This window comes from Hyla sarda, chromosome 3 (assembly GCF_029499605.1).
Source record: "Hyla sarda isolate aHylSar1 chromosome 3, aHylSar1.hap1, whole genome shotgun sequence".
NCBI lineage: Eukaryota > Metazoa > Chordata > Amphibia > Anura > Hylidae > Hyla > Hyla sarda.
In genome coordinates, this window is record NC_079191.1 from 359,326,540 (window position 1) to 359,350,285 (window position 23,746).

The 23,746-nt window shown below is 44.8% G+C and overlaps 1 protein-coding gene across 2 annotated transcripts in view; it reads right to left on the minus strand.

Moving 5' to 3' along the window:
• Nucleotides 1-744: 744 nt before the first annotated feature.
• The window catches only part of NKX2-2 (NK2 homeobox 2), a 105,806-nt gene continuing 82,804 nt past the window's right edge, over nucleotides 745-23,746 (minus strand). The window contains exon 4 of one of the 2 annotated variants that reach the window (XM_056567658.1): nucleotides 745-818. In XM_056567658.1, the coding sequence (XP_056423633.1) occupies nucleotides 811-818 (8 nt within the window). In that variant the 3' untranslated portion in view covers nucleotides 745-810. Of the gene's footprint in view, nucleotides 819-22,892; nucleotides 22,912-23,746 lie in introns of those variants that run through there. The other variant, XM_056567659.1, reaches the window with a different exon arrangement.

Here is a 23,746-nt window from a genome sequence, read left to right on the forward strand (position 1 = left end):
TTTTTTGTAATTGAATTTTCAGGCTTAGTAGTGGAAGGCGTCTTGTAGACATAATCTATTACTAGGCCGGGGCCTAGCGTTAGCCCCCAAAACAGCTAGTGCTAACCCCCAATTATTACCCCGGTACCCATCGCCACAGGGGTTACAGGAAGAGCCGGTACCATCAGGCCCGGAACGTCAAAAATGGTGCTCCTGGACCTAGGCGGTAACAGGCTAGCATTATTTAGGCTGGGGAGGGCCAGTAACAATGGTCCTCACCCACCCTGGTAACGTCAGGCTGTTGCTACTTGGTTGGTATCTGTCTGATACTGAAAAAATTAGGGAACCACACACTTTTTTTTTATTTATAAAAAAAATATGCATAGGGTTCCCCCTATTTTCAGTATCAGCCAGATACCAACCAAGCAGCAACAGCCTGACGTTACCAGGGTGGGCGAGGACCATTGTTTCTGGCCCTCCCCAGCCTAAACAACGCCAGCCTGTTACCGCCTAGGCCCAGGAGCGCCATTTTTACGCTCCGGGCCTGTTGGTACCGGCATCCCTATGGCGGTGGGTACCAGTGTAATAATTGGGGGTTAGCGCTAGCTGATTTTTGGGCTAACGCTAAGCCCTGGCTTAGTAATGGATTCCGTCTATAAGACGGCTTCCACTACTAACCCTGAAAATTCAATTATAAAAAACAAGACACATTGAAAAAAAAATTATTTAAAAAAAAACACTCCCCCACAGCCCTTGTTAACCATTTTATTGAATAAAAAAAAAACGCTGGTCATCGTTGCAGTCCACCGAATCTGACGTAGTCCTCCGCATTCACATATCTGAAATGAGAAGAAAAGAAAAACAAGAAATACGAGTTAGTACTTTTTAGTACATGTTCATAAACAGGGAGCCTCCAATTGTTGCTAAACTACAACTCATAAACAACACTTAAGAAGCTAATTTTAACAATTTATGAAAGTCTTAAAAAACCTTATAGCAACATAATATTCAAAAACACCAGGTGCATAAATCAACAAAGTAGTACAATTCTCCAATGATGAACACCTGTATATCCCTACGCGTTTCCCCTTGTATCTAATAACATACAGCAGTTCATCAGGGGATTTTCATATACAAGAAAGATAATACTATAACATCAGGGATAATGTAAGCAATATGACAATATATAGCGCTAAGTGTAGATGAAAAACATGAATTTAGCAGAAAATGCAGACATTAACAGTAGCTAGACAAGCATAGCATAACATGAAGCAGATGGTGTCTCCCTAGATTAGGGCCTTGGAGTTTTGCTTGTAGTATAATCTGGCTGTGAATCCTGTGGATACTGTGTAGGACTATTGGATGATATTGAGATTCCAGGTGTGTGAACCATAATTGGGACACAGAAAATGAGGATTTGTTTCCAAAGCGCTTCTCCTCCTAGTTGGTAAGTGGTATGCTAAGGCAAAAAGGATTTTTGATATATAAAAGAAATTTATTGCAACAATTAGTTTCGAGCAATACATTTCTTTTATATACCAAAAATCCTTTTTGCCTTGGCATACCACTTACCAACTAGGAGGAGAAGCGCTTTGGAAACAAGTCCTCATTTTCTGTGTCCCAATTATGGTTCACACACCTGAAATCTCACTACAATACTGAGCGTCTAGTACACTCAGAGGGGATCCTGGAGCTGCTGACCTCACGTCGACTGAGCGATATTACATGCCTACATAGGTGTTGTGCCCTCAGCACAACGCCCTCTCGTAAGCCGATCCAGGCTGTGGCGTTGTATATCTTTAGTCTTTGTGGATCAGGGATTTGCCTTATTTATGGAGTTATCTGTACATAGCAGCAGAAGTTTAGGAAGCGAGTATTATCTTTGACTAGTTTTGGTTTGGATATAAATCTTGGACGCTAATATAAACTACATCGTTTAAGGGATATTTACATGCATTGGAGAAAAATTGATTCCCTTAAGGCTAAGTTTCCACTTGGTTTTTTTTCTGGCAGTTTTTGAAAAACTGCCACTGCAGTTTTTGAGCCAAAGTCAGAAGTGGATCCATAAGGGAGGAGAAGTATAAGTCCTTCCTTTATATGTCCTATTCCTTTTGAATACATTTCTGGCTTTGGCTCAAAAACTCTTGTGGCAGTTTTTCAAAAACTGCCAGAAAAAAAACAAGTGGAAACTTAGCCTTAAGGACATCTGCAGCATTACAAACACTTATCCCCTATCCTCAAGATAGGGGATAAGTGTTTGATCGTGGTGGGTCCGAACACTGGGGTCCCTGGTGATCTCCTGTACGGGGCCGCGGCTCTCCCATGCAGGGATGTGCCAGCCGCAGCATGATGTTGCAGCCGGCACGCCTCCTCCATACATCTCTATGGGAGAGGCGGGGAGGCAGCATTTGTGCCTCCCCGCATCCCCCATAGAACTATATGGGGATGGGGAGGAGACGGGGCATCACCGTCGACCTCTAGGTCGACGCTACGTCACCATGAGCGCTTATGGCGGTGCACCGTTAGGGAGATTGGGGGGGAGGGGTCCCCTATCCTGTGGGGCCGCTGCAGTTGTCCTTTAAGGCTTGTACCTCATGTGGTTCAGGCATAGTTGTTGGAGCCTGAGATAACAATCTAGCTGAGATATCTGGTCAGTGCTGGACTAAGTGATTCATACCAGGATATCATCATCCAATAGTCCTACACAGTATCCAAAGGATTCACAGCCAGATTATACTACAAGCAAAACTCCAAGGCCCTAATCTAGGGACACACCATCTGCTTCATGTTATGCTATGCTTGTCTAGCTACTGTTAATGTCATGTTTTTCATCTACACTTAGCTCTATATATTGTCATATTGCTTACATTATCCCTGATGTTATAGTATTCTTTCTTGTATATGAAAATCCCCTGATGACCCGCTGTATGTTATTAGATACACGGGAAACGCGTAGGGATATACAGGTTTTCATCATTGGAGAATTGTACTACTGTTTTTGAATATTATGTTGCTATAAAGTTTTTTAAGACTTTAATAAATTGTTAAAATTAGCTTAAGTGTTGTTTATGGTTTGATGAATAGAAGCTATCGATACGTTGTGTCGAGTTGTCAGTGATAGTGGTTATTGTAAACTACAACTCCCATCATGGGGTCTGTAGTTAACCAACAGCTGGAGTCTCCCTGTTTGGGAACACACTGTCAGAAAGGCTCTGTTCCCATTATGCAAAATGCATAATGTGAAAAGAGATCTGTCTCTCTTCCCTGGGACTTACTCCTATCATGGGACAGAGCCTGTCCCATGATGGGAATAGTTGTAGTACCGCAGCACTGCTGAGGGATGGCACTTGCACATCCCCCGGCTGCGGGACTTTTAGGACTACTACTCCCATCATGGACAGACTCTGTCCATGATGGGAGTTGTAGTCCAGGGGCTGAGGTGCAGATCGCACCGGGTCATTCTGCAGAGACCAGCTGCGATCCACATTTAAGTTAACAAGCCAGCGGTACATGCGGCTACACTGCGCTTCTATAATATACACTGACATAATTCATAATCTCCGCCGGAACACGGGAGCTCTGATTGGAGAACAGCTATTGACCAATCAGACGTCCCCTCTCCCGGGAGGCGGGGATTATGAATTATGACCGTGTATATACAAGTCGGCGGGCAGTGCATTGTAGACGCATGTACCGCTGGGTTATCTTAATAAATGTGGATCGCAGCGGGTCTCTGCTGCCCGCAGCTTCTATATACACTGATATAATTCATAATACCCGCCGGAACACTGGAGCTCTGATTGGAGAACAGCTATTGACCAATCAGAGCTCCCCTCTCCTGGCAGCGGCGATTATGAATTATGACAGCTGTATATAGAAGCCGCAATGTAGACGCATGTACCGCCGCTTTGTATAGTTAATAAATGTGGATCGCAGTGGATCTCCAGAGAATGATCTGCTGCGATCCGCATTTAAGTTAGCAAGCCGGGCGGTACATGCGGCTACATCGCGCTGCCGCGGCTTCTATATACACTGACATAATTCATAATCGCTGCTACTGGAACACGGGAGCTCTGATTGGAGAATACCTATTGACCAATCAGAGCTCCCCTCTCCCGGCGGGGATTATGAATTATGTCAGTGTATCTAGAAGCCGCGGGCAGTGCGATGTAGCCACATGTACCGCCTGGCTTGCTAACTTAAATGCGGATCGCAGCAGATCATTCTCTGGAGATCCGCTGTGATACGCGGGGATTATGAATTATGTCAGTGTATATAGAAGCCATGGGCAGCGAGATGTAGCTGCATGTTCCTCCCGGCTTGTTAACTTACACGCGGATCGCAGCGGGTCTCTGCAGAATGACCCGGTGCGATCTGCACCTCAGCCCCTGGACTACAACTCCCATCATGGACAGTTTGTCCATGATGGGAGTAGTAGTCCTAAAAGTCCCACAGCCGGGGGATGTGAAAGTGCCATCCCTCAACAGCGCTGAGGTACTACAACTACTCCCATTATGGGACAGACTCTGTCCCATGATAGGAGTAGTAGTCCAAGGGCAGATCACTGCAGTTCACTCTCCTGCGATCCACATTTATTAACTATACAAGCCAGCGGTACATGCGGCTACACTGCGCTGCCGCTGGCTCCTATATACAGTTCTTATAATTCATAATCTCCACCGGGAGATGGGAGCTCTGATTGATGAATAGCTATTGACCAATCAGAGCTCACGTGTTCCAGCAGCGGGGATTATGAATTATGACAGCTGTATACAGGAGCTGGTGGAAGCGCAGTGAAGCCGCACGTACCGCTGGCTTTTACAGTTAATAAATGCGGATTGCAGCGGGTCTCTGGAGAATGACCTGCTGCGATCTGCACCTCAACCCCTGGACTACAACTCCCATCATGGGCAGAGTCTGTCCATGATGGGAGTTGCAGTCCTTACTGTGTGAATATAGACACTTTGGTACGTGTCCTCCGAGGTGGTGTATATTTGTGCAAAAAAATGAGACGCGTTCTTTTTGTGCGTCCAAAAAAAAAAACGCAGTTAGTAAATCGATGTCTACAGGAAAAATGGCTCAACGGTACACCTGAAGGGTGACATCTTTAGAAAAAGTTCCACCAAAAAAGACGCACAAAAAGAACGCAGAAAATATCATTGCCCAAGATTTTGCGCAAGAAAATACACTTAAAATTACTCTATATAGATTGATGAATCCCCCTCATGGAGTTTTATGTATATACTAGCTGAGTACCCGGCGTTGCCCGGTTTTTCCTTCCTAATCCTTGTTGAGGAGGAAAATAAACAAAGGAGGAAGCTTTTGACTTCATATCCCGTCCTCATATATTGTTGTCATATCCCGACCTCCTATCCCATCCTCCTTTCCCGTCCTCCTATCTCGACCTCCTTTCCCGTCCTCCTTTCCCATTCATCTATCCCGTCCTCCTTTCCCGTCCTCCTATCCCGTCCTCCTTTCCCGTCCTCATATCTCGACCTCCTTTCCCGTCCTCCTATCTCGACCTCCTATCCCGTCCTCCTATCTTGACCTCCTATCCCGTCCTCCTATCTTGACCTTCTATCCCGTCCTCCTATCCCGTCCTCCTATCACGTCCTCCTATCCCGTCCTCCTTTCCAGTCCTCCTATCTCGACCTCCTTTCCCGTCCTCCTATCTCGACCTCCTTTCCCGTCCTCCTTTCCTGTCCTCCTATCCCGTCCTCCTATCCCGTCCATCTATCCCGTCCTCCTATCCCGTCCTCCTATCCAGTCCATCTATCCCATCCTCCTATCCCATCCTCCTATCCCGACCTCCTATCCTGTCCTCCTATCACGACCTCCTATCTCGACCTCCTACCCCGTCCTCCTTTCCCATCCATCTATCCCGTCCTCCTATCCCATCCTCCTATCCCGTCCTCCTATCCCATCCTCCTATCCCGTCCTCCTATCCCGTCCTCCTTTCCCGTCCTCCTATCTCGACCTCCTATCCCGTCCTCCTATCTCGACCTCCTATCCCGTCCTCCTATCTCAACCTTCTATCCCGTCCTCCTATCCCGTCCTCCTATCACGTCCTCCTATCCCGTCCTCCTTTCCAGTCCTCCTATCTCGACCTCCTTTCCCGTCCTCCTATCTCGACCTCCTTTCCCGTCCTCCTTTCCCGTCCTCCTTTCCCGTCCTCCTATCCCGTCCTCCTATCCCGTCCTCCTATCCCGTCCTCCTATCCGGTCCTCCTATCCCTTCCTCCTATCCCGTCCTCATATCTCGACCTCCTTTCCCGTCCTCCTTTTCTGTCCTCCTATCCCGTCCTCCTATCCCGTCCTCCTATCCAGTCCATCTATCCCGTCCTCCTATCCCATCCTCCTATCCCGACCTCCTATCCTGTCCTCCTATCACGACCTCCTATCTCGACCTCCTATCCCGTCCTCCTATCTCGACCTCCTATCCCGTCCTCCTACGGTACACCTGAAGGGTGACATCTTTAGAAAAAGTTACACCAAAAAAGACGCACAAAAAGAACGCAGAAAATATCATTGCCCAAGATTTTGTGCAAGAAAATACACTTAAAATTACTCTATATAGATTGATGAATCCCCCTCATGGAGTTTTATGTATATACTAGCTGAGTACCCGGCGTTGCCCGGTTTTTCCTCCCTAATCCTTGTTGAGGAGGAAAATAAACAAAGGAGGAAGCTTTTGACTTCATATCCCGTCCTCATATATTGTTGTCATATCCCGACCTCCTATCCCGTCCTCCTATCCCGTCCTCCTATCCCATCCTCCTATCACGTCCTCCTATCCCATCCTCCTTTCCCGTCCTCCTATCTCGACCTCCTTTCCCGTCCTCCTTTCCCGTCCTCCTATCTCGTGCATCTATCCCGTCCTCCTATCCCGTCCTCCTATCCCGTCCTCCTATCCCGTCCTCATATCTCGACCTCCTTTCCCGTCCTCCTATCTCGACCTCCTATCCCGTCCTCCTATCTCGACCTCCTATCCCGTCCTCCTATCTCGACCTCCTATCCCGTCCTTTTATCCCGTCCTCCTATCCCGTCCTCCTTTCCAGTCCTCCTATCTCGACCTCCTTTCCCGTCCTCCTATCTCGACCTCCTTTCCCGTCCTCCTTTCCTGTCCTCCTTTCCCGTCCTCCTATCCCGTCCTCCTATCCGTCCATCTATCCCGTCCTCCTATCCCGTCCTCCTATCCCGTCCTCCTTTCCCGTCCTCCTATCCCGTCCTCCTATCCGGTCCTCCTATCCGGTCCTCCTATCCCGTCCTCATATCTCGACCTCCTTTCCCGTCCTCCTTTTCCATCCTCCTATCCTGTCCTCCTATCCAGTCCATCTATCCCGTCCTCCTATCCCATCCTCCTATCCAGACCTCCTATCCTGTCCTCCTATCACGACCTCCTATCTTGACCTCCTATCCCGTCCTCCTATCTCGACCTCCTATCCCGTCCTCCTATCTAGACCTCCTATCCTGTCCTCCTATGGTACACCTGAAGGGTGACATCTTTAGAAAAAGTTCCACCAAAAAAGACGGACAAAAAGAACGCAGAAAATATCATTGCCCAAGATTTTGTGCAAGAAAATACACTTAAAATTACTCTATATAGATTGATGAATCCCCCTCATGGAGTTTTATGTATATACTAGCTGAGTACCCGGCGTTTCCCGGTTTTCCTTCCTAATCCTTGTTGAGGAGGAAAATAAACAAAGGAGGAAGCTTTTGACTTCATATCCCGTCCTCATATATTGTTGTCATATCCCGACCTCCTATCCCGACCTCCTATCCTGACCTCCTATCCCGTCCTCCTATCCCATCCTCCTATCCCATCCTCCTATCACGTCCTCCTATCCCGTCCTCCTTTCCCGTCCTCCTTTCCCGTCCTCCTATCTCGACCTCCTTTCCCGTCCTCCTTTCCCGTCCTCCTATCCCATCCATCTATCCCGTCCTCCTATCCTGTCCTCCTATCCCATCCTCCTTTCCCGTCCTCCTTTCCCGTCCTCCTATCCCGTCCTCCTTTCCCGTCCTCATATCTCGACCTCCTTTCCCGTCCTCCTTTTCTGTCCTCCTATCCCGTCCTCCTATCCCGTCCATCTATCCTGTCCTCCTATCCCGACCTCCTATCCCGTCCTCCTATCTCGACCTCCTATCTCGACCGCCTATCCCGTCCTCCTATCTCGACCTCCTATCCCGTCCTCCTATCTCGACCTATCCCGTCCTCCTATCCCGTCCTCCTATCCCGTCCTCCTATCCCGTCCTCCTTTCCCGTTCTCCTATCTCGACCTCCTTTCCCGTCCTCCTTTCCCGTCCTCCTATCCCGTCCTCCTTTCCCGTCCTCCTATCCCGTCCATCTCATCCATCTATCCCGTCCTCCTATCCCGTCCTCCTATCCTGTCCTCCTTTCCAGTCCTCCTATCCCGCCCTCCTTTCCCGTCCTCCTTTCCCGTCCTCCTATCTCGACCTCCTTTCCCGTCCTCCTTTTCTGTCCTCCTATCGCGTCCTCCTATCCCGTCCTCCTATCCCGACCTCCTATCCCGACCTCCTATCCTGTCCTCCTATCTCAACCTCCTATCCCATCCTCCTATCTCGACCTCCTATCCCGTCCTCCTATCTCGACCTCCTATCCCGTCCTCCTTTCCAGTCCTCCTATCTCGACCTCCTATCCCGTCCTCCTATCTCGACCTCTATTCCCGTCCTCCTTTTCCGTCCTCCTATCCCGTCCTCCTATCCCGTCCTCCTATCCCGTCCTCCTATCCCCTCCTCCTTTCCCGTCCTCCTATCACGTCCTCCTATCCCGTCCTCATATCTCGACCTCTATTCCCGTCCTCCTATCCCGTCCTCCTATCCCGACCTCCTATACCGACCTCCTATCCCGTCCTCCTATCTCAACCTCCTATCCCGTCCTATCCCATCCTCCTATCCCGTCCTCCTTTCCAGTCCTCCTATCTTGACCTCCTATCCCGTCCTCCTATCTCGACCTCCTATCCCGTCCTCCTATCTCGACCTCCTATCCCGTCCTCCTATCCCGACCTCCTATCCCGACCTCCTATCCCGTCCTCCTATCCCGTCCTCCTATACTGACCTCCTATCCCTTCCTCCTATCCCGACCTCCTATCCCGACCTCCTATCCCGACCTCCTATCCCGTCCTCCTATATTGACCTCCTATCCCGGTCCTCCTATCCCGTCCTCCTATCCCAACCTCCTATCTCGACCTCCTATCCCGACCTCCTATCCCAACCTGTAACATGTGTACCAGTTATTGAAATATCTCCAGCCGTACGGAAGTTATGTGGGAACATACATTTCCCATTGATTTGCATGGGACTTTAAACAAAAACCCCGACCCTCACAAATGGGGGTAGTTAAGGGTTAAATTAACTATCCTATATTTTAAGTGGATATATAAGTAACATGTGACCAAGTATTATCGAAATATCTCAAGCTGTTTGGAAGTTATGCAGTAACATATATTTCCCATTGACTTGTATGGGACTTTAAACATAAACCCCGCCCCTGGCAAATGGGGGTGAGTAAGGGTTAAATCACCTATCCTATGTTTGTTGTTGACATATAAGTAACATATGTGCCAAGTTTCATGATAATATCTTTAGCCATTTGGACGTGACGCTGGAACATACACACATACATACACACACACGTTGTTTATATATATATATATATATATATATATATATATATATATATATATATATATATACACATATACACTCACTGGTACAATTGCTTGTTAACATAAATAGCTAATAAGCCAATCACATGGCAGTGATTCAATGTAAGTAGATGTGGTCATGCACTTTTCCTAAATGGCCAGATATACAGCTTTGTATCTGTAACACTCATGTTTCAGAAGACAGGAACTCCAGTGGATGTGGATCCGCTGGACCTGTGTGGCAGATGACTCGTACCGTACCAGGGAGCAGAGTCTATGGTGCCGCTGGTTTTCACCAGAGTCCGCCGCAAAGCGGGATGGACTTGCTGCGGTAGGTGGCACCCAGATCGCTACCCCTGGCACGACTCGACCACACAGGCGGCTGAGGAGATGCGAGGCACAGGAGGGATAAGCAGTTCATAGTCAGGACAGCAGAAGGTCAAGGCAGGTGGCAAAGTAGGGTAGTCAGGACGTAGCAGGAGGTCAGTAGGCAGGTGGCAGAGGAGCAAGGTAAGGCAACTCTCAGGAATGCTTTCTCTCAGGCACTAGGCAACAAAGATCCGGCAGGGAAGTGAGGAGGGTGGAGGAATTTATCAATGAGCCACAGGTTAATCACACTAATGAGCGCACAGGCCCTTTAAATCTTAAAGCTCCGGCGTGCGCGCACACTAGGGGCCGGGGACATGCGCACTTGAGCAGAGAGGAAGAGGCTGGGGCAGGAGAAGCACCAGGTGAGTGACGGACTGGGGCTCGCATGCGGGCGCGTCCCGTGATGCGAGTCCCAGCCCCGCCGGCAGCAGCAGGTAACGGGATCATGCGCTCACGGCCAGCGTGTGCGGCAGGAGCGCATAAGTTAACAGTATCATACTGATACATGCAGACATACATGCAGACCTGGCCTCAGCAAAGAAGTGGAGGGAAGGTGAGCAGTGGCGTTGCGACCCGGGTGCGGGGGGTGCGGCCCGCACCGGGTGACACCAACCTGATGGGGTGACACCAAGACGCTCTGCAGCACCACCCCTCCCCCCATCTGTGCCCGGCCGGCCTCCCATCCGTCAGCACCCCCCCTGCGCTGTGTGTGCGGTGCGCCCGTCCGTCAGCAAACCCCCTCTTTCACCTTCACTGTGCGCCCGACCGTCATCACCCCCCCCCTCACCTTCACCAGCACTGTGCCCGTCCTCCGCTTCCACGTCTGCGCCGGCCTGACGTCACACCGCATGGCCGCGCAGGAGGACGTGAGTTACGTCACTCGCACGGCTCCCGGTGAGAAGGAGCGCTGCGCTGGATGGGTGAGTGTGTATGTCTGTCTCTCTGTCTGTCTCTATCTATGCTTGTGTGTGACTGTGTGTGTTTGTGTGACTCTGTGTGTGTGTCTGTCTGAGTGTGTGTCTCTCTGACTGTGTGTGTGTGTGTGTTTGTCTCTGTGTTGTATGTGTTTATTTTTTGTGTGTGTGTGTGTGTGTGTGTGTGTGTGGGGGGGGGGGGGGGGTATAACCAGCGATCTATTGTGGGGAGACTTTGACCCATTGTGGGGAACCTGCAAGGGAACCTGTGGCCTAATGTGGGGAAACTACTACAAATGTGCGGAGTCTATGCTACCTAATGTGGGGAGTCTATGCTACCTAATGTGGGGAGTCTATGCTACCTAATGTGGGGAATCTGTGCTACCTTATGTGGGGAGTCTATGCTACCTTATGTGGGGAGTCTATGCTACCTTATGTGGGGAATCTGTGCTACCGAATGTGGGGAAATTGCTACCTAATGTGGGGTAACTGGTACCTACCTAATGTGGGGGAACTGGTACCAAATGTAGGGAATCTATGCTGCCTAATGTGGGGAATAGATGCTACCTAATGTGGGGAAACTGCGACCTACCTAATGTGGGGGCACTGCTGCCTACCTAATGCTCCCCCCTGGCAGTAGCACCCTCATCATCCACCAGCAACACCCCCCCCCCCAGCAGCACCTCCATCAACATATCCTGATGGTGGATGATGGCGGTGCTCCTGCCAGGAGGATGATCCTGCCGATGGATGATGGGGGTGATACTGCCAGGGGGGATGGCCAGTAGCACCCTCATCATCCTCCAGCAACACCTCCCCAGTAGTAGCACCCCCATCATCCACTAGCAACACCACCAATACCCCCCTCCCGTGGTAATGGCATCAGCTAACGGATGTTGAGGGGTGTTACTTTGGTTGTGGTATTATATTCAGAGGGTGCACTGTATGGCAACGTTATATTCAGAGGGCGCAGTTTGTGGTAGTATTATATTCAGAGGGCGCAGTTTGTGGTAGTATTATATTCAGAGGGCGCAGTTTGTGGTAGTATTATTAGAGATGAGCGAACTTACAGTAAATTCGATTCGTCACAAACTTCTCGGCTCGGCAGTTGATGACTTATCCTGCGTAAATTAGTTCAGCCTTCAGGTGCTCCGGTGGGCTGGAAAAGGTGGATACATTCCTAGGAAAGAGTCTCCTAGGACTGTATCCACCTTTTCCAGCCCACGGGAGCACCTGAAAGCTGAACTCATTTATGCAGGAAAAGTCATCAACTGCCGTACAGAGAAGTTTGTGACAATTTGAATTTACTGTATTTTGCTCATCTCTAAGTATTATATTCAGAGGGCGCAGTGGGTGGTAGTATTATATTCCGAGGGTACAGTATGTGGCGGTATTATATTCAGGTGTACAGTATGTGGCAGATTTATATTCAGGGGTACAGTATGTGGCAGATTTATATTCAGGGGTACAGTATGTGGCAGATTTATATTCAGGGGTACAGTATGTGGCAGATTTATATTTAGAGGGTACAGTAGGTGGCAGATTTATATTTAGAGGGTACAGTTTGTGGCAGATTTATATTCAGAAGGCGCAGTTTGTGGTAGCCCTGTTTATATTAATTACATTTGTGAGATGTTACAGTTTGTATTATCCCATAATGCTTTCCAGTTTAATAATCGCTGGTTTAACCAGCGATCTGGGACTGCGATGGGGACCCCCGTGGCACCTACTTTCGCAAATATTTTTTTGGGGGTCCTAGAGGAAGATAAGGTCTTCTCCACTAACAATCCTTTCATTGAATATCTGGCCCTTTACGTTAGATATGTCGACGACGTGCTGGTTATCTGGTCGGGCAGTACGGCCCAGTTCCACCAGTTCGTCGCCTACATGAACGATAATAACTATAATATGCATTTTACTAGTGTGGTGGGCACCAATAGTATAGAATTTCTCGACACTAAACTTGTTGCTAAAAATGATTATTTGGAGATTGAGGGATTTAGAAAAATTACAGCTACTAATTCCTTACTAAGATATGACAGCTTTCATTCTCATCATGTCAAAAAATCCCTTCCTTTCGGACAATTTGTCCGATTGAAACGGATAAATACTACTACGGAAACATTTGAAATACAGGCTAAACAATTATGGGACAGACTAAAAGAGAGGGGTTACCCTATATCGATCCTGAGTGAGGCACTTTTTAAGGTCAGGAAAATACCTCGTAGTCAATTATTGCATAAAAAATATAAAACACATGATAAAGACTGTGCTAAAGAAAATCAAACAAAAAATTTTACGTTTTCCTTCTCATACAGCCCTATGGAAAATAAAATCAGGTCAGCGATACATAAAAATTGGCATATTCTCCAGCAGGATGATATCTTAAGCAAAACACAGCTGAACAAACCATTAATTTCTTTTCGTAGAACTAAGAATATTAGAGATTATATTGTACGAGGTAGATTACAAGATGATATGTCCAAAAATTGGATAGAAAAATCAAAACCACAAGGATGTTTTAAATGTGGACAGTGTAAATTATGTTCGCATATGATACAAACGAAAAGTATACACTTAGGATCACAGAATATTGATATCCATGATTTTATGACATGTAAATCTACCTATATTGTTTATGCATTAGTTTGCACATGTGGTTTTTACTATATTGGGAAGACCATAAGACCCTTGTATAAAAGAATTAGGGAACATTTTCGCTCACTCAATACTGGAAAAGGCTGCCCAAAAGTAATAGAACATATGAAGTATAAACATAATAATAGAATTGAAGATTTAAAATTCCTTGGATTGAAAACAGTTGCACCCTTAAAATACGGTGGAGATAGACATAAATTATTGTTACAAAAAGAATCAGAAATGATTATACTTACAGACGCCTTAGGACCATTAGGATTAAACCTACGGGAGGATTTAAATGTATTTCCATAGTGCAGGTGTATGTTGTTAGCATAGGATCTATGTTCACACCTAGCGTTTTTAATACTATACCTCCTGATAATGTTATACAGTCTAAGGCGCTGTTATAGCTAATTAGTAAATACTAATGCTAGTCTTTCTATACCACACACCATTTTTGTGCTTTTAACCCTGTAATGTCTAGTTTTCTATTTTTCTATTTTTGTACTACTTGGTGCATGTATTTAAGGGGGTAGGGTTAAGTGATGTCAGAGGTCACGTGTAAGCGCTCTGTGTAGCGCGAAACCGGTCGACTTACCTGTCGTTGTTGTTGTTGCGTGGACCAGCGATCCCGAATAAAACTTCTTGCTGTTTCCGTGAGTGCCGTCTGCGATCTCTTTTTTCAAGCAGTTTGTGGTAGTATTATATTCAGAGGGCGCAGTTTGTGGTAGTATTATATTCAGAGGGTACAGTGTGTGGCGGTATTATATTCAGGGGTACAGTATGTGGTAGTATTATATTCAGAGGGTACAGTGTGTGGCAGTATTATATTCAGGGGTACAGTATGTGGCAGATTTATATTCAGAGTGTACAGTATGTGTTGGTATTATATTCAGAATGTACAGTGTGTGGTAGTATTATATTCAGTGGGTATACTGTATGGAAGGTTTATAATCAAAGAGTATAGTGTATAGTAGTATTATATTTAGAGGATACAGTGTCTGTCAGGTTTATAATAATAATTGTTTTCATATAGAGGATGAGAATGCGCTGACAGAGTGAGGAGACGTCTGGGCGTCACATTCTGCAGAGAGAAGTTTTAGCTGGAACAAGGTCCTGGCGGTATGTACCATCTGAATTAGATAAGGGAAGACTATAGAGAAGACGTCACCTGTAGTCACTGATATCATTGTACATTCTCCTCTCTATGTCCTATCAGAGCTGTAGTCACTTGTCAGTTCTACAGTTAGGTCAGTGAAACTACAACTCCCAGCATAACCTCACCACTGCTCAAAGGGGTACTCTACTGGAAAAAAAAATTTTTAATCAGCTGGTGCTACAAAGTTAAACAGATTTGTAAATTACTTCTATTTAAAAATCTTAATCCTTCCAGTACTTATTAGCTGCTGTATAAGCGATTCACAGAAAGTTATTTTCTTTTTTAATTTCTTTTCTGTCTGACCACAGTGCTCTGTGCTGACACCTCTGTCCATGTCAAGAACTGTCCATAGTAGGAGCAAATCCCCATAGCAAACCTATCCTGCTCTGGACAGTTCCTGACATGGACAGAGGTGTCAGCAAATAGCACTGTGGTCAGACTGGAAAGAACTACACAACTTCCTGTGGAGCATACACCAGCTTATAAGTACTGTAAGTATTAACATTTTAAATAGAAGTAATTTAAAAATCTGTTTAACTTTCTGGCACCAGTTCATATAAAAGAAAATGTTTTCCAGTGGAGTACCCCTTTAAGTAATTCTGGGAGCTGTATATTTCAATAGTGAAAACTTCTTTAACACTTTCCTATTCTGTGGCAACTGGTATATCTGATTATTATACTGGAATTTCTCACAATGCGCTACAACAGTGGTGTCTGTCACAACAGGCTAAAAACTTACTGGGGGGAGGGGGTAGGTATGGGGGTGACACCATTTTCTACCGCACCGGGTGACACCAACTCTAGCAACGCCACTGAAGGTGAGCATGATTTTATTATTTTTTATGTTATCATGGAGCTGTTTAAAGGGGGAACATTTTATTCCTATTGGTGGCATCCTGGGGAGGAGAAATTGCCGACCCATTGTGTAGAATGAGTTTGACCTTTTTGTAATCCCAGTAATAATTTACTATACTGAAAACCTGGACTGACCAAGAAGTACATGGCAGGCCCCACTAACTACCTGCCTATTATTCCAGAAAAATGCAGACAAGTAAGCAACAATGGTCTGCTAGCAATTAGTCTCATAGACATAAAAGCAGAACCTTGCAGAAATTTAGTGATTCCCGACTGCCATTCCTGTCTCTGTCACACACTACATACGTACTGGGAGCATCAACCTTAATGGGAGGGGGGGGGGGGGGGGGATACCTGCCTGCTGGTGACATCTACCTCATGAGGGGATTTATCTACTTAATATGGGCAGATATCTAGTGGGGTAATTACCTACTGTGGGCATCTACCTAATTGGGGGTAATCTACCTTCTAGGGACATTAACCTAAATGGGGGAAATGTCCTACCTACTTAGGGGCAACTACTTAATGGGAAGGTAATACCTAACCTCTGGGGACCCACCTATCCTCCCCAACCCAATAACCCCATGCCTCATTCCCAAACCACTTACCTTCTGGGCCCTGATGCAAAATCTGCAACAGGGCCCCATATGCCAATTATATTACTGGTCTCTAATGGGACAGATGGGCTTTGGCATCCCCTTAGGCACTAGAGCCCAGATGCGAATGCTACCTCTATAGCTACACCCCTACCTATTCACTGATACCATGTAGGGCACCAAGGAGGAATTATTTGGAGCTCTGAAGGTAGGGAAAATGTGGGGAATGTGCTGATAAGTGAGGAGTCTAAGATGGTTTTCTGGCAGAATCTGCTGAGATGAGCCCTGGTTGGAAGATGTCTTCATGACAGTCTGAGCCAGATAGAGAAGAAAAGGAAAGATAAGAATTTCAAGAACATGCCACCTTTGAGACACTGGGCATAACTGTACTGTAATCTCTTGTATGGTCTGCAGAGCCTGTGTAGAACTGGGATCACCACTATAAGTTTAGCATAATTTCTGCTGGTGTCTTCTTTTTTTAACATGTCTAACTTTAGGATATTGTTAAAAATTCTGTCCCATTATTCCCATATAGTGATGAGCGACATAGGCCATATTCGAATTCGCTATATTTCGCGAATATATGGACGAATATTCATCATATATTTGCGAAATTCGCATATTCGTTATATTCGTTTTTTGTTTTTTATGTGCATATGCGAAAATTCATGCGCATATGCGAAAATCGCTGCGCATATGCGCATATTCGCGAATATTGAGCCCTCCCTTGTTTATAGGGAACTAATGGGCTAGTGCATTAACTCTGTGATTTTTGCCTGTTGAAACCAATAGGCCCATTGTGTTCTATGGGGATCTCATAGTATGTAAAACTGTAAGATGAGCAGGAGGGTCTCGGCAGTACAGTGTATGGGAGACGGGTCTGGTGGTTCGAGTGCCGGGGTGGGACGGAGTGTTACAGTGTTGTGTTAAACTTTACTTTCCTGGAAAAGCTGCTGAGTTGCCCATAGCAACCAATCAGATCGCTTCTTTCATTTAGCAGAGGCCTCGTGAAAAATGAAAGGAGCGATCTGATTGGTTGGTATGGGAAACTCAGCAGATTTTCCTGGAAAAGCTGCTGAGTTGCCCATAGCAACCAATCAGATCGCTTCTTTCATTTTTCACAAGGCCTCTGCTCAATGAAATAAGCGATCTGATTGGTTGCTATGGGCAACTGGACAACTTTTCCTTTGCACAGGTTTTGATAAATCTCCCCCTATGTGAGAGATTTATCAAAACCTCTCCATAGGAAAAGTTTGAGTTGCCCATAGCAACCAATCAGATTGCTTCTTTCATTTTTGAAAAGGCCTCTGAAAAATGAAGGAAGCAATCTGATTGGATGCTATGGGCAACTCAGAAACTTTTCCTCTGGACAGGTTTAGATAAATCTCCCTCTAAATGGGATATTTATCAATACTTGTGCAGAGTAAAGGTTGCCTAGTTGCCCAGAGGAACCAATCAGATTGCTTCTTTCATTTTTCAAAGGCCTTGTTAAAAATGAAATGAGCAATCTGTTTGCTATGGGCAACTGGTTTTGATGAACCTCCCCCTATGTTCCTTAACCCCCCCATTCATTCATTCCCAGCCTTACACATTACATCCAGTTTCAATTAACCCCAATACCCATATTTGGTACCCCATTAACCTAGTTCCCACAGTTCAAACACTCAGTTAATTGCCAATTGACCTAGTTCCCACCACAGTTCAAAGGCTTTCTTAATTACCAATTGACCTACATTTGTCAATCACTAGTAAAAATGTTAAACCACAACACTGTAACACTGGAACCACCGCACAGTCTCCCATAAACTATACTGCCGAGTCCCTCCTGCTTATCTTACAGTTTTACATACTGTGAGATCCCCATAGACCACAATGGGCCTATTGGTTTCAATGGGCAAAAAATCACAGAGTTAATGCACTAGCCCATTAGTTCCCTATACCATTAAAGAAGGGAGGGCTCAATATTCACGAATATGCGCATATGCGAAGAGCAGAGAGGGATGATCAGTGATCATTGGGATGTGTACTGTGAACAAAAAAAAAAAGCGAATATTCGTAATTGCGAATACATAGTGCTATATTCGCAATGTTCGCGAATTCACGAATATGCGATTTTCGCAATTAAAATTTGAATTTCGAATATTTGCAAGCAACACTATTCCCATACTGTGATTCTTTTCATTATGTCTGTAAAGAGATATTGCCATAAGTATCCTTATATTAGCTGTGCTGTCACTATGTTTATTATCCATCTTCTGTAACATCACTATGTGCACTATTTGCAAACTGTAACATTACTGTTTCCTTGGACGTCACTACAAATATTATTCATATCCTTCTGTACTTGGTTACTTCCAGCAATGGCTCTGATTGTAGTGGTTTAAAGAACTTGAATCCTTTGATGGCAAAGTGCATTAAAAAGGTATATTGGAAATACTGGAAACACAATGATAGAATATAAGGAGGAAGATATTAGGAATCAAATAGGAATGAGGTCATTTAAATAGTGCAGGAAGCATTAGATTTTTGCTCCTGGCCCAAATGCTTCTAACCATATGTAAGCGGGGTTCAAAATAAAAAACAACAAAAATTAGGTTTATTGTAATATATTTATACTGTATCTTCTACCTGTTAGGCTTCTTTCACACTACCACTGCAGTGTGACCTCTAGGAACCTGGGGGAGAATAGCGGAAGGAAAAATACATCATGCAACATTTTTTTTACTACCGCCAGAAAAAAATGGCACCCGACAGACCCCATAATAGTGAATGGGATCTGTTGGGACCTGTTGTTTCCCATTGTGCCCCGTCAACAAATAACGTCCGTTAAGGCACAAGCAAAGAAAAAAAAGTGCCTGACGGACATTTCCCGACGGGGCACAACGGCAGTGTGAAAGGGGCCTAAGACAATTGACTGTTCAGTGCAACAAAATGTTATATTTATAATTAATATATTGAACCTCTAGCATACAGGAAAATAACAAAGGCCATATTTTTGGATCATGATGGCCCTAGGCATGTGGATTAAACCAAATGGGACATCAAAAGTATTTATTTTAAATTTATTTTAAATTTTTATTTTAAATTTTCGAAAAATACTGGAAGTACTTAAGATTTTTTTAATAAAGGTAATTTAAAAATATGTTTAACTTTCTGGCACCAGTTAATTTAAAAAAAATATATGTTTTCAACCGAAGTACCCCTTTAACTAGTATAGAAAGCTGTGTCTTGCCATAGATTTTCCTTGCATTAGCCCCTGCGGAAGCAATGTAGCATTACGTGCTGCTCATACAAATCAGTGGCTGAATATGTAATACATGGATATACTGGATCCGTCAATGCGACTTATGCATATTATTAGTGGTGGTCTTGACTGCCTCATGGAAGGTCCTGTATGGTATATAAGCCCTAATAAAACACTTGATATGAGGTTGTCCCTGTAGGACAATATATGCATTTCAGGAAATACAAAGGTTATTTTTAGCGATACTAATAACTTATCATCTTCCATATTAAACCAGAAGCCACATTAAATAATAATATAGATCTCGAAATAAATAAAAATAGAATACAAAAAAATACGCTAGAAAGAAAGGAATGAGAATAATAAAGGCTAATAGATGTTAGCTGGCCACATGTATTTGTTATTTTCACTCTAGTGTATATTGATCTAAAGAGGATTGCTAAAATATTTCTTCCACTAAAGGCCTCTTGTTCTGAAGGAGGGCTGTCCCCTAGCAACAGTTCACCAGTGAATAGACTATATCTCACAATACCTTTCACTTAAATCTGTTTTCATCCTCTTTAGAGCCTTCTTTGTAATCCTTTGGTAATATATGTGACAATCAGGAAATGGATGTTCCTGTAAGAAACAGAATAGTATATTGTATTGCGGCCTTTCAGGTCAGGCATCACAATAATAACTCTGATTGTTTGGGGGGTAATACTGTGTGCCATGTTCTCATTGAGCAGATTTCTGTATTGTTCAATATAAAAAAAGTGAGTATTTTCCACATATTTCTAATTATTCTGGAATCAATTGTTCATTATCTAGTTCAAGACCAGGCCAGTTTCCCCCATTTGTGACCAAACATTATTTATTTATTTATTGTTTATACATTTAGTTGTAAAAGGGATACAGTTTTTTTTTTCCTCTAAAATATTTATGGCTTTATTTTTATATTACACTTTTCTTTGATTCTTCAGTTACCCTCTGAACATTGCTGGGCGCTGAGAGTGTGCAAAGCTGTCATCAAAGCAGAGTCTGGAACAAAAAACATATTCTGGTTTGTTTAACACTTTTTTGTTAATTATTAAATTCTATATGTATTCCTTCGTAGTCTTCATGTCTTCAATGGAAGCAACAAAAGCCATGGAATGGTGTCCAAACTTGATCAAGACCTAATAAAAAAATTTGGTCCTTAGAAGGTCTTAACCCCTTAAAGGGGTATTCCGCCCATAGACATCTTATCCCCTATCCAAAGGATAGGGGATAAGATGTCAGATTGCAGCGGTCCCGCTGCTGGGGACCCCTGGGATCCCCACTGCGGCACCGCGCTATCATTACAGGACAGAGCAAGTTCGCTCTGCACGTAATGATGGGCGGTACAGGGGCCGGAGCATCGTTACGTCATGGCTCCGCCCCTCGTTATGTCATGGCCCACCCCTTTCAATACAAGTCTACTGGAGGGGGCGTGGCGGTCGTCACGCCCCCTCCCATAGACTTGCATTAAGGAGACGGGCCGTGATGTCATGAGGGGCAGCACCATGACGTCACGCTGCTCCGTCCCCCGTATCGCCCGTCATTACGCACAGAGCGAACTCGCTCTGTGCTGTAATGATAGCGCGGTGCCGCAGCGGGGATCCCGGGGGTCCCCAGCAGCGGGACCGCGGCAATCTGACATCTTATCCCCTATCCTTAGGATAGGGGATAAGATGTCTAGGGGCGGAATACCCCTTTAAGGACTACATTTTTGTACTTTCGTTTTTTCCTCCTCACCTTCTAGAAATCATAACGCTTTCCACCTACAGAGCCATATGAGGGCTTGTTTTTTGTGCAACCAATTTTACTTTGTAATGACCTCAATAATTTCGCCACTAAATCTATGGCGGAACCAGAAAAAAAATATTTCAGAAAAAAGAAAACAAACAAAAAAAATGCCATTTTGTAACTTTTGGGGGCTTTTGACTCTTCTGCAAAAATATCCCCTCATATTTATTCTTTGGGTCCATTGATTTTGTTTTACTTCTGTTAAAAAATTATAACTTTTTGCACGAAAATTACTACGTTTACGAATGTCCTCTTCTGACCCCTATAACATGTTTTATTGTTCTGTTTAGGGGGATGTGTGAGGGATAATTTTTTGCAATCTGATCTGTAGTTTTTATCGATATGCGTTTTATGTTGATGGGACTTTTTTAAACGCTTTTTATACATTTTTTTTAGGGTATACCAAAAATACGCAATTTTGGATTTTGCTATTTTTTTATGTATACGCCATTGACCGCGCTGTTTAATTAACATTATATTTTTATAGTTCAGACATTTATGCCCGCGGCAATACCACATATGTTTGTTTATTTTTGTTTATATATTTTTTTTAAATGGGAAAAAGGGGGTGATTCACATTTACTAACTTTTTTTTTCACCTTTTTTATACTATTTATTAGTCCCCATAGAGGACTATTACATGCAATCCTTGGATTGCATACCCTGTTCAATGCTATGCCATAGCATAGCACAGATCAGTGTTATCGGTGCACTGCTGCTCCAGCCTGCCATGGCTGACTGGATCTTTAGGGCAACGATCAGACAGCGCAGAGGCGAGTAAGAGCCCTCCCGCCATTTTCTCAGCTGATCGGGACTCCACTGAGCTGCCAGGACAGGGTATTTATTTTTAGATGCCTACGATCAAATTTGATTGCGGCGTCTAAGGAGTTAATGCCAGGCATTATCGCTATCGGTGATGTCCAGCATTAGCCATGGGTCCCATTGGCTGATAGCCGCCCTGGACCACCCCGCTATAACGCGGAGTCAGCTCCTGAGCCTGTGTCATAGAAAGGGAGTGAGACAAGGGCATACAGGTACGCCCTTCATCCTTAAGGTGTAAATATTATTTAACAAAAACTAGCAGATTTAGTGTGTATAAAATTAAAGGGGTATCCCAGCACATAAGCTGCATGGTTTGGCTACATGCATTGTCTATAGGAGTGCCAAAGATACCTGAGTGCTGTACTGGGGTATCCCCAGCGCTCCCATAGACAATGCTTGGAGAGTGCACCGACACACTGATCCATGTAGCAGGAAGAGCCAAGGCCCTGTTCTGGAGATCCCAGAGGTCGGACCCCCAACAATAAGAAACTTATCTCCTATCCTCTATCCCCTATCCACATTAAGTACATCCTTACTGGTGTAATGGGGCAGGATTACCCTGCAGCCAGCAGATGGAGCAGTCCCTAAAGTGCGCTGGAATGTAGAAACAGCCATGACGCAGAGGAGAGGTGGCCGAGGAAGAAGTTGTGGCTGAACACTGCAGTAAGCAGGATGTACACAGAGCTGTGCCTCCCCAAGCAGTAAAGCAATCCATGTGCACAGGTGGGAACTACACCAGCAGCTTCAGAGATAATGCAGCAAAGCATGCGGTGTGGATCCAGGAAAGGCAAAGGCTTTGGAGTAAGTCATGGGTAGTCCAGGTAGTCATGGGTAGTCCAGATGGCGAGCAGAAGCATTATCTGTAAATATTAAGTTCAGTTCAATATATGAGAGTGTGATATTACTCACATTACACAGAGACTTCATAACAGTTCTTAGTCCCAAGCGTGTTGTCGTGTGGGATATTGTACAATCCATACTGTGAGAGCTGAAGACAGGGTTAATGACCCACTATTAACTGTTGTTGTTTTTACTCATAATGAAAACAGTATTCACTATTTTTTCACAAGTTCTTCAATAAAGTTACTTAAGATGAAATCTGTCCTAATTCTTCTGCATGTGTTTAGTACATTAAACTGGTTCCATAGGGATTAAGAGGGTAAGTAGCAGCCAGGTGCTGCTAATCAATTGCCCTTAAATAATTGATCATAAGCAAGTGTAACCATCTCTATAAAAGCAGACATTTTGATAGTTTGCTGGTTTGGAGTATTCAGAAATGTGTTAACACAATGTAAGGAGGAAAGACATCAGCATCAATCTGGGAAGAGTTATAAGGTAATTTCCAAACTATTTGAAGTCCATCATTCTACAGTAAGAAAGAGTACTCTTAAGTTGAAAACATTCAAGACAATTTGTCTTCCCAGACTTCCCTGAAAAACAAAAGAATCAAGGTGTTGCAATGACCCAGCCAGAGTCAAGACCACAACCCTATTGAAATGCTGTACCTAATGCCATACCTAGTGCTCCTTGCGCCTCCCCAACAAAAAGTGCCCTCGGCCCCCAAAAAAGTTATGTCACGCAGTAATATACATACTGTTAAATTAAGTGATACACATTTGACATCTTCTCAGATTGCAGTTGTCCTCTTTCCTTTTTCTTCTCAGTCTGGCATAGACCATCATGTTAACTTCTTCC